The following is a 12381-nucleotide window of genomic DNA, read 5'->3' as shown; positions in this document are numbered from 1 at the left end:
AGTCTAAGAAATAGCTGTGACAAAATAGGCTAAAATTTTCTACCGGGAGGCAACGTTTTCTGCGAAAGATGCACTCGCCGAAACTGTATACGTCTTCGTGCTGAAATGAACGTCGAATGTGCATTTTGCGCTAACAGTACTGTAATCCCTCGCGTACTGCTCCAATTTCACAAGTCACACTAATTTTTGTACTGCTTAAATGCGGATATGTAGGTAAGTTACAAAACTGCCAAAAATGAAAACTGCGCCAGTGGATAGATCTGAGTGAAAAGAAGAAAACAATATCCAGTTTATAAAAAGCTTTTTTGATAAGAACTGTAATAAATATGAAAAAAACACACATATCAATCACTAATCTTTCAATCTGCGTCACATCTATGGAATATTGAGACTATTTAAGGATTTTATTCTGGCAACGGTCTTGACACCGCCGAAAGTTCGTCGCAAATAAACGCTGGAGTTGTGCATGATGTTTGACAGTGGTTCTTTATGGGTAAAATTTAACGATGTTCTGATTGTACAAACTCCATAAAAATTGGTAAGTATCATGTATCAAGTTGGGAAAGGAATACACACGTCCACATAAATTTTATTGGTGTCCATAGACAATATCATTAATTTGCACCACGTATAACTTGAGCGTAATTTTAAAAGCTCCGAATGTTGGGAAATTTATGCGCTAATGAATAAAAATCAAATACCAGATAATAGTTGTTTATTTTATCTAAATTATGTCGAAATTTCATGGAATTCCATGCTACAGCAGGCAGTCCGTAGTCGTGCAACGTTTTGATAACAGCTAAACTCAGGATTGTCGTCTATATATATATAGAAATCCTGTATATTTGTTTTCCTAAGATGTTCTCGATCTATATTCTGCGATATATATAGATTTTAATATTCAAGTCTTCAGAAATGTAAAATATATATTGTTGAATAAATTGAATGGATTTCCCAATTTTTGTGAATTTATTGTAGGCCTATTGCATTGACAAAAATATTTGTCCGGCCCGTTTCAACACAGTTTGAGTCATACCCGGCCCGCGTCCAAAAAAGTTTGGTGACCCCTGGTCTAGAGGGACTAAAAAGAATCATCAGTTACGAAAAGTCGCTATGTATAATACAGAAAAATGCTCTTTTTTTTCTTTTTCAAAAAGGCCCCCTCCCCTGCGCCCATGTGATGACATTTATTTTATCTATAGCCCCATTCATTTATATTGATCATTTTGTTTCCAGTATCCTTCACAGATAAAAGGTTCTCATATAACGCTGTTAAAAAAAGTTGGAATTTACTAACAATTGTTAGGTTTTACTGCGCTGGATCACATAAACATTACGTCGTTTATTTACTTTCATTTTGTTTAATCGTTGCGACGGGTGTCAGGTTACTTTTCGCCAGAAAGTTTTTCAAAGTAGGACTTTACTCAAACAAAACAAGCATACAAGTAATATAAAGAAGAGATCTTGTTATTTCAATAAATATAAAACTTTCGGAACGTTAATATAAACAATTCCAAAGCGTTGTTTTTGTTGCAATTAATTCGTAAGGTAGTCACGGTTTGGCACTTTTCAAATACTATAGCGAAGACATTTTTGTCGCGAATTGAAACATATCCCTATAATAACATATCCCTAATATAACTATTTCTCTACAATTGAAGTATCCAAGTTCGTCTAACTTGGAAACCTTTCGCAAATCAAACTTATCTTAAACATAGCTCTTCAAATCAATATTATTCAATATATATATGTGTTCGGGGGCAAGATAGACGTTAAACTTCAGGAATTGTTTAGGGTAAAGCATATTGTCCAGCCCCATTTGCGAGTTTATTCCGTGTTTGAAACAATGAAGTAGGCGTTGTGGAAGCCGATTTGACCAATCACGTTACGTTTGACGTTAAATCTGTAAAATTAATATCGATTCTACGAATTCGATTGGGGTGCAGATAATGAATCTTTTGTCCCGCCAAACACAAAATAAGTAATTATCCAGTTAGGGTAAGCAATTGCACTGGAAATTCCAATTTTTAAATCATTCCGAACCTCAATTGGATAATTACTAACTTGTTATTCAAAATCGTGACGAGAGTGTTTTTCTCAAACCTCACATTTTTGTTTAGGAACGGGAACTAGAGGTCCCATAGCCTACTGCATTTGAATATAAAAAAAATATCCAACTACATGTTTTAGTATTACTATGACACCCTACTTAATATTACACCTTTTACGATAGTCTTTGGAAAGAGCGTCGGCAATTGTGTATTAAAACAAGAGTACTTCGCATTCCCAACACTTTTCACTCGGGGAATGGAATGACGTAATGTAATTTGATGAGAAATGTGAAACGCAATTAACGAAAACCTCAAAAGACATTGTGTATCGCTCTTTGTTGTGTTGGAATTTGCGACCTAACGTAGATAAATAAATTTACAACATTATCGGGTATGAAATCAAGTATTGAAATCTATCGACATTGCCTACTATAAGACTGCACAAAAAGTAAAACCAAGCAAGAAACATTCATCTGAATTGCATCTCGGGAGCGGCTTGGGATTACATAAATGTATATATCTCTAAAATAAATATTTTGTATTGTATGTATTCAATTTAAAGATGCGCTATGTAAACTGCTAACAAAAAGACGACATATTACAGACCAAAAATTACATCTTGCACGATATATATTCTTGCTTCGAAAAAGGATCTCAAGTCTCAACAATTAGGTATATATGACATAAGCACGTTGAAGTTGGTGTGCTGTTGTCTTAATCTTTGCGTTTGGTCAAGACGTATCTAATATAGTGTCGTGACAATTTCTCGTCAAAACAATACAAATACATGTATATTGATCTTGATCATATAAATAAATTTGTTAGTTTGTTTCTTAACTTATAAACAGATTCCCAAATCCCCCCTGGTGTGCCTTTGAGGAATACCAATCAGACCTCCAGTGAGAGTACCATAGGTCGTTTGAACGAGCCATAACAACCACAATAAAACGAAAATTAAGAAGGTGTCAACGTACGAACACGGTTATTTGATCCTAAACAATCACAAAAGTAGAACAACATCACTCGTGGAGTCAACTGGACCGTTGGACTCTCTTTCTGATCATCCGAAGCATTTTTCATCTTTGGTTCGTTTGGAGGCATCACAACTCTATGGGAACGCAACAGTAAAATGGATATATATATATATACAGAGCGTCCAAAAAGTTTCGCCCGATTAAGTCTTTATAATCAAATGTAATTTTTTTCAATTATAATTTTTTTTTATAGTCAACTTGTATACAATTGGATGTTATAGATATTGGATTTTGTAGTCCCCATCTAACATACAACAAAATTTATTCAAATTTGCAATTGGTATTGCTTTGAAATCGGGCGAAACTTTTTGGACACCCTATATATATATAAAAAAAAATAAAAAAATAAGTTTCTATTTCTCCCACGAGATATGCGCAAATCATGGAAAAATAAGATCCCGTTTTTTAGGAGATCAAAGGAGTTCTAAATTTTTATTTTATATATTTCCACATCTCGGCCGCAATGCCTCTCTTTTTAAACTATCGTAATTTCCTCTGTTCCAGGGTAAAAATATCACCAAATTTATTCTGGACACCGCCATAGTACAAAAATGCTTGCATGTTTTAACTCGTACGAATAGTGCATCAAAGCATGGAAACTGATACTTTGTATGATGCATCATTATTGAGACATGTTCATACAATTTCAAACACTTGGGATTTTATAAAAAAAAAAGCAAACAAACAAGTAAATGCGCAAAGTGATGTTCACAAATATTTAAAGTCGCAACAGTGCACCGTCATTGATGCGCTCGAGAATATATCATGACTACTGCGTGCGAACAGCGGCTACTAGCGGACAAGCACATCAATTTTACATTCTTATTCCATCGTTCCAGTGGATTCAGAGTGCTATACAGCGGATCGTTTGATAAGTCCATCTCATTAATGGTAAAAAGTATTTTCGATGTACCGGTTAGTAATCTTTACGTACCGTTTTAACGTCTACTTGCTGTTGTATTGAAGCCAATGTCATAATCCATGAAAAAGCATGCAAGAAAATTTTTCCTACTGGATCTTGTTAGATTAGTGCTCCGCAACCGGGGTGCCGCGGAGCTGTGTTAAGGGTGCCGCGGTATTTATTAGAAATGTAAGACACTTTTTATTGTTTGAGAATTTTGAGCTTTTATGTCTGTTCACACCAATAAATTTTATCAATCGAAGTATTAGCCTCCCAGTTCAGTTGCGCAATTTTTATAATACCGGTATTGTTGTGTATCTAAAGTCACAATACATGGCGCTAATTTACTATAATGGACACACTCAAAAATGTCGAAATGCCCCGTATGATTATTAGGAGCATCCGAAAATTTACATGTAATTTTTTACGAGGGTCCATTATAGTAAATTAGCGCCCAATACATATTTCTGCGTTTAGCAAAACCCGAACCCTAACAGAATGGATAAATTTTTAAGGAGAGCATTGCAACCACCAGATAGTTTACCTACTTCAGCAAGTGATACTGCAAAAACACAAAAGAAAATACACTAAAGACTACATTCAATATGGATTTACTTGGTGCCCACATTACGTACTTTGTGGAGAACAACTTGCTAATCAAGCAATGGTTCCAAGCAAACTTATTAGGCATTTAAAAACAAAACATTCCCCTTATTCTGGCAAGAATAAGGATTTCTTTCAACGAATATTGAGTCAAAATAAAAAGCAAAAGCACTTTATGAAATCAACTTTCACAGTCTCGGAAAAAGCAGTAGAAGCTAGCTATCACGTTGCCAAATTAATTGCTCGACAGAAAAAGCCGCATAATATCGGAGAAGAACTCATAAAACCAGCCTGCCTAGAAGTTGTCGGATTAATGCTTGGACAGAAGGAAGCTGAAGAAGTCAGGAAAGTGTCGTTGTCCGCCGAGACTATTAAAAGGCGCATTGGCGATATGTCTGAAGATCTGCTTGAAACGCTACTTAATAAACTAAAAACATCTGGAAAATTTTCCCTTCAAACCGACGAAACAACGGACATCAAAAAGCAAGCACAGCTATTGGCTGTTGTACGATTTGTCGACGACAACGCTATTGCAGAAGAGTATTTGTTTTGCATAGAACTTCCAGAGCGAACAACTGGGCAGGACATTTTTCGCGTGACAAACGAGTTTTTTACTGCCAACGGTATCTACTGGAGTGATTGCATTAACCTTTGCACAGATGGTGCTTCAGCAATGTTGGGCAAAGGTAAAGGTTTTGCTACGTTGGCGAAACAGCAAAATCCTGCCATTCAAGTTACGCATTGCTGCATACATAGAGAAGCTTTGATGACCAAAGTGCTGCCAGAGGAACTGTCCAAAGCGATAAAACCTGCATTGACATTGTGAACTTCATTAAAGGGAGAGCTTCGAATTCACGTATTTTTTGGCATTATGCGAAGAAATGGGTTCAGAGCATCAGTCATTATTGTACTATACGCTTGTACGTTGGCTTTCTCGGGGAAAAGTTCTCGCAAGACTCTTTGAACTTAGGCATGAAGTGAACCAGTTTTTATTAAGTCAGAACAACCACGATTTGCGTAAGCACCTTGAAGACAATTATTGGGTTGCAAAACTTGCATACATGGCGGTGAACACTTAAATAAACTCAACATCAAAATGCAAGGCAGGGAAGAAAATATACTATCGTGTTCTGACAAGTTGAAATTTGAACCTAATTTTCAACGACTGTGTTCATCAAAGCAGACGCAAATATCGCATTAAATTTATTGATGTTGTTCTTTTGCATTTAATTTTTCTCTTTGTATTTAACAGTTTCACCCTGCACACTGTTCCTCTTGTCATCGCACCTATTTTTGTCTTGCGCTGGTTCGAATTCCGTGAGCAATGATTTCGCGCGAGAGAATTGTTGGAATCCTCGTCGCAATAGAGTGGTTCACTTCTTCCACCATAAAGTACATGCATGTGAAACTGAAAATAACTGGTCGACTATTCCCATACAAGACACGAACAAGTAATCAGGAAGGTCGTGGTACGTCACATAATTAATCAGATTTCCTCCTTCGGGATAATTATGTAAATCTCATCCTATCCCTAATATTTGTGTTCTTTTGTCGGCGATAGCAAAATAAACTATGTCCATGTGTACATGGCTCGGTTCGCGGAATAAGCTGCAGTCGGAAATACTATTATCACAATCAGTACACGCTTAATTCATATAAAGTTTTATCAAAAAACGAACAGTGTTCGAACGAACAAAATTGTGTGAAAAAAAAAAAAAAAATTACTAACAATATATATGCTAGGCTAAAAAAAACTTCAATTCATTGTGAAAAAAAAACACCAAAAATTGCACAAAAACAAAGAAAAATTGGACCTCCTGAAGTATGCACACCAAGATGGCGCAAAACTTGAACTCAGGTTGTGTACCAGGTTAGGGTTCAGGTTGTGCGACATCTTGGTGCGCACACTTCAGGACCGAAAAATTGAATGCGAAACAAAAAGAACAAAACAAACCAAAATAATTTAGAGAATTGTTATTATTTCGACAATATTCCGCGGTAAGATTACATGATGTTTTGAAGTTTATTCTGTATTGGAGTTGTAGCTGCTTGTACCTTGTTATGAGCAAAATGAGTATAAAGACGTCCCGTTCAGATTGTAATTGGTGTAAGAGGAATAGTAAAAATTGATAGTTGTTGCAATTTTTTAGACAATGAAGTAGTTGATTTTTTGGGTCAAATGTTCAGTCGATAAATTTCAAAACGAAACTATTTGTACCGTATTCTTATATTCAAGAAATTACTTCATCAATTTTATTTTTAATTTTATTTATGTGTGATTCGCAGATTTTGAATGTTTGAAAAGATAAATTTACAAACGAAACTACTTTGAATTATCTCTAATGTAAGTAAAGTAATTCCTACTCATCTACAGATAGCAAGTTCATTTCGTGCTACTCCCATATATCAAACAATTGATCCAGTAAAAGCACTGCCACCAAAAAAGGTCAAACCACGTACGGAACCAAAACCTTCCCATATGTATTCTGATGAGCGTGGAGCATTAAGGCAGAGAAATTGAAAGAAAAAGGTCAGTAGCAATAGGTTTGCACAAATTGTGAATTCAGAATTTGATGGTCGAAATGGTACATAGAGGATAATTAAGATGAAGCTTTGGTATGAATGATTTCTATGTATTCACATGTGCTAAATGAAATCGCTGTTTTAAAAGTTATATGTCAAATCTTTGGAAGGAAAATTTCGATCTGAGACTGTTATTACTATACTTAAAGAGTGGAATATACTCAAATACGTTCAATCCCTGCTCGCTTTCTTCATACTTTGCTTTGTAATATGATTTCTCTTAACTCTTTCGATATTTTGCTTCTGAGTTCTTCCATGGCATCTTTTTGTATTTCTGTCGTTTGATGAAGTTTCCTCAGAAAATCAGAATGTCTCGACTTCACCTCCATAATGCTGAAAAGATAAAACACACTTTTACCTGATGGTTAAATTCAAAATTTAACAATGGATTCTCTGAATTGGAATAACTATTAAAGGGTTTCTCATTTCAGAAAACCGTGCCGGTTAACAAAACAAAAACGTAACAAATGACAACATAAACACCATTTTTACTATATACTACATAAGCTACATTATTAACAGAACATGTTATAAATTCAAATATATACCCATAAAGAATTTATGAAATATATCCAATTTGTATTTACTGTTAAACCTTAAGATCCATGTAAAAAACACAAAATAAATGAATAAATACAGGACGAAGCCAAAAAATGTGGGAGATGCTGAGGAGGTAAAATATAACGGTTATAAATGTTATATAAAATATAACATCTTACTCGAAGACAGTGGCTTCTAACACTATGTTGGAGAAAATATTACTTCGTATTTGGCATAGTTTCGAAACTAACATTGTTATATCTATGGGCACATTTCAAACTACCGGTACTTAAACTGCGCAAAAGTTGCATGTATCACGAATCACGATATAGCAGGGGTAGGCAATTGATGGCCAGCAGGCCGCATCCAGCCCACTTGTGTCTGCAAAAATTATAGTTTTATGGATATAAGTTTCCAGTGAAAATATTAACGAGAATATCGGTGGGAGACCGAAGACTTATCGATCGAAACTGCCGTTTCGATTCATGATTCTATAGTGACATCGCTTGTCCCATTACTAATTAATTAATAACTCGCTAATTATATGACATAATTCCTCCAAAATCAATAGGCTTCTGGTTCGAGATATGATGAATGCACATGCAAAATTTGGAGCAGATTCAACCACGCCTTCGTGAGATATCGCGTGCATCTAACAGACAGACAGACAAATACCTATCAACATACTTACCGATCTGATAATTCCGTCAATGATGACCCCGCTTGTTACTTATTGTTATATAAAAATAAACTTTTTTATTCATAGTTCCTCACATTGAGTTTTGACTCTCCGGCCCAGTAACCAAGTCTATTATCTGTAACTGACCCACTACAAAAAGTAATGGCCCACCCCTGCAAGGATTGATAGAATAACGGGAAAAGAGTTTTTAAGCATAGTGGGGGAATACAGAGATTTGGAAAAGGAAAATTTATCAAAAAAGGTTGAGAACCACTGTGGCCAATCGGTAGTTCGTTATCGATCTTTAGATCGGTAAGTATGTTGATAGGTATTTGTCTGTTTGATGCACGCGATATCTCACGAACGCGTGGTTGATTTTGCATGAGCATTCATCATATCTCGGACCAGAAGCCTATTGATTTTAAATAAATTATGTCGGATAATTAGCGAGTTAATAATTAATTAGTGATGGGACACGCGGTGTCACTATAGAGTCATGAATCGAAACCGCAGTTTCGAATGATAAACCTTCGGTCTCCGACCGATATTCTCGTTTGTTTGTTATCTATCACTTCCCCCCAAAGGGGAAATAAAGAGAGAGAAATAAAGAGTTCTGAAAAAGACAAATTTAAAAAATGGTTGGGAACCCATATTTTAGTGGAGTGGTATTACTAGCCAATCGGTATTTTGTTCGTATCCATCACAATCTTTCTACTACATGGAAAGGGAATTCAAAACTACAAAGCAGAATTTTGCAGTGACAATTATCCATATTCTAACCATAAAAAACAACTCACTTTTTAGCTGCTTTTCCCATCACTTTTTCTACTTTTCCATTGAATTTTTGAATGAATGAAAACTGCTGAGATTGCAGTTCTTTCATCTCCTGCATTAACATGTTGTGCTTTTGTTCGCATTCCGATACTTCGGTCTTAAAAACCTCAAGTCCTTCATTTCTGTGAACGATTTTGTTAGAATAGGACATATTTATATCGGAGGAGAGTAATGCCGATAGGATGGCTCAATTGCATGGCGAACCACGACCTATCGTACAGTTACCAGTCAGGTATGGGATCAGTTCAGTTATTTATTGGACACGTTTAGTGGCGATCGTTTCAAAATTTTGTTGTTATTGTTATTTGTCTCCGTCTCCATTTTTTGAAAAATCGCTTCTCTTCGAATACTGGACCAATTGCTTTGATATTTTCAGTGGTTAAAGATAAAAATTTTTTCCAGAAGGCTATTACTTTCCCCCCCCCTATGACGTCATCAAAATTATTGCCACTGGGTGGCGCTACGTGTCCATATATTTGAGCATTGTTCTCTTGTTCTCAAAAGCATGGACTTGATATTTATTTAGAATTCAATATGATTGATCAAAAAATATTCAAGCTGCTTCAATTTACGCGTCTCTAGTTCTCGATAAGGAGCAACAATACGTACCTCATGGCTGTTTGTTTTAAGTGAATAAGCATAAACAAATATACCTGACAGAGTCTCCCATATTCCAAGTATTGTTTACATCCCTGATATACTTTCCCATCTTCCTTATCATTTGCTTGGACAACCAGTCAGATCTCCCACTTGCATTCAAGCTTAGATTGCTGGAATCCGTCTGACATGAAGATGCCTGCTCTAACCTGTGGATGGGTAAATTAAATTACACTAAGTACATATCAAAGATAGTCATCCATGTAATAAGAAAGGGAAAGCTGACATGACAGCTCCTATGGTAAACTGTGGCACTGCAACTTTCGCAAAACAAATTTTCATGCAGATGCCTTGACACACATACAAGCATATTCTGGATAGATGTGAAAATGTGGGCAATGGATTGGAGTAAGTAAGTGATTTACTTCAATCAATTAGGGGCCTAGCAGTGCTTGATGAGTAAAATGGCTTGACGGGCCGGCAGGCTGCCTGTTACTCACCCCTGATCTGATATAATTAAATGATTTACTACTCCATATATGACCTGAACTAGTAATCAGACAAGAGCTGTGGTTCACCCCAATTCCGCATTGTGCAAGATAAGCACGAAATTCCATTAATAAGTTAAACACTGACCTCATGTTGAGTTTCTTCTTACTTTTATGGTTGGAAGCATCAAAAGCATTCACTGGGGAAGACCTTGGTTCTATGTGATGAAGCAAATAATTAAGACAATACTTGGGAAATTGAATAAAAAATACAAAGATTTTTATGAGAAATTTATCACGTTTAAATGCTCTAACAAGCGAGCATGTATGTAATGGCTGCTAAAGATGGTAACAACACAAAGAAACACTAAGGTGCTTGTTGATACCCGAGTTTGACAGATTTTCAGATCAGTCACAAAAAGAAATCTTCCAGCACTCATGGCCCCCTGTTTATCATTCTTGTGGTATTTATAATGTTATTATGATTGCCAGTTTCCAAATCTCATTATGTTCAAACAACTCATGCTCAACAAAGTGAAACGGCCTGGTAAATAACCTTATCAAGCAATGAAACTGGAAAGAACAGGGAGTTTTTTTAGTAAAAGTAAAATTAGTTTTGCGATTGGTATGGTGGTCACCACTGACTTAGACATACGGTACATCATTACATGCACAAGGCTTTTGGCCTAAGACTCAGTATAACACAATATAAAATAAGCGCAGTACTTTACACCAACTTAAAGTCCATACAGTAATTGAGAACCTCTAAGTAGAACTGAAAAAATAAAGAAAAAGGATATCTTTCTCTTTGTTGGTTTCTTTTTATTCTTCTCTCTGATTGTCATTCCAACAGAAGATTCTGAAGGAGTGTTGTTGTTAAGTCTCGCAAGTTCATGAACTTTGAAAGGTTTGAGTGTATTCTGTAATGAAAAAGTCAATAATATTAGGAATTTTCATATTTGACCCGAGAAAAGAGAGCTTTATTTATTGCTTGACCAAAAATTCAGTCAGTCTTTGAGTAATTTAAAACTGTAATAAATTCGGTAGACATCACCAAACCGCAAGAGAAACCTTTGCAAGCTATTCGTTTACTTATTAAAATACTAACTTGGCTAATTTTATAACTGTCCAAAGAACCAATGATGAAATTTATAAAATTTGACAATTGTAGCGTTTTTTCTAATTAGTTCAAATAGATAATGTCATAATTCAGTTACTGCCTTGTTGCCATATTTTGACACTACTTCATTAATATGTTTGTCAAGTGTCAAATTTGTGGGCAAATTTATTGTGGGGCGCTGCCAATAATATTTAACCTTTTCGCAGGCTCAATCACCCAAAAGTTTGAGAACTCGTGTCATAAATAACCGACAAATTGTATTTACCCCTTTCTTATGCCATGGTGTTTCTCCATCATCATTTTCATTTTCCCTGCGTCGCTGATGAGATTTCATTCTGTCCAAGTTAATTTCACTTAGTTCATCAGAAAATTCAGCTTTGCTCACAAAATTCTCATCTGGTGATTCATGATTCACGAAATTTTCACCAACTTCATTTTGACATTCACGGCTCATGAAAGTTTCACCAATATCCTGAGAAGAGCATCAAGTTTTACTTACTTTATCCTGCACAACAATCACTCTTAAGAATCGCATAGTTCTATGACAGTGGTTTTCAACTTTTTTATGGCCCGTGGCCCCTTTCCAGAGGCTTTTAGCACTCATGGAGTTATTTTAATTAGCAGATTTTAAATTCCATCATGTTCCAACAATTCATGATTAACAAAGTGAAAACACCCTTTGCAATAACCTTATGAATACTTTTAGTGGAAAAGTAAAAACATTTTGGCGCCTAGCATTGCGACCCCTCCTTAAACTTCTCTGTTGCCTGCTTGGTGGCTTTGAACTTTCTATTCCAGAGTTTCCCTAACTTTTTGGGTCGCGAACCCTTATTTGTGAATCTCAGTTTTGACAGACCATCATCCTATATTATATCAATTTCTATGTCTAACCAATTAATGTGATGGATAGGGTTTCTTTTCAATGAACAATTTATCGATTTGTGACAAGCA

At 35.6% G+C, this 12381-nt stretch overlaps 2 protein-coding genes across 6 annotated transcripts in view; one reads left to right on the top strand and one right to left on the bottom strand.

The window, feature by feature from the left end:
* Window positions 1-4650: 4650 nt before the first annotated feature.
* LOC120346964 (zinc finger BED domain-containing protein 5-like) lies at window positions 4651-5415 on the top strand. Its single transcript, XM_039416764.2, has one exon. It carries the CDS (start codon window positions 4651-4653, stop codon window positions 5413-5415), a length of 765 nt encoding a protein of 254 aa, XP_039272698.2.
* Window positions 5416-6235: 820 nt separating this feature from the next.
* Window positions 6236-12381, bottom strand: part of LOC120347438 (uncharacterized) — a 43987-nt gene continuing 37841 nt past the window's right edge. For all 5 annotated transcript variants that reach the window (XM_078117706.1, XM_078117708.1, XM_078117709.1 and 2 more), the window contains 6 exons: window positions 11696-11902; window positions 11111-11230; window positions 10459-10532; window positions 9879-10031; window positions 9189-9347; window positions 6236-7505 (listed from right to left, as the gene is read on the bottom strand). In XM_078117706.1, coding sequence (XP_077973832.1) covers window positions 7364-7505; window positions 9189-9347; window positions 9879-10031; window positions 10459-10532; window positions 11111-11230; window positions 11696-11902 — 855 coding nt within the window. In that variant the 3' untranslated portion in view covers window positions 6236-7363. The remainder of the gene's footprint in view (window positions 7506-9188; window positions 9348-9878; window positions 10032-10458; window positions 10533-11110; window positions 11231-11695; window positions 11903-12381) is intronic.

Source organism: Styela clava, chromosome 11, assembly GCF_964204865.1.
Source record: "Styela clava chromosome 11, kaStyClav1.hap1.2, whole genome shotgun sequence".
Lineage (NCBI taxonomy): Eukaryota > Metazoa > Chordata > Ascidiacea > Stolidobranchia > Styelidae > Styela > Styela clava.
This window is presented reverse-complemented; position numbering and strand designations above follow the sequence as displayed.

Bases quoted from the DNA above. Each gene is read 5' to 3' on its own strand.
- LOC120346964 (XM_039416764.2), top strand. From the start codon at position 4,651: ATGGTTCCAAGCAAACTTATTAGGCATTTAAAAACAAAACATTCCCCT.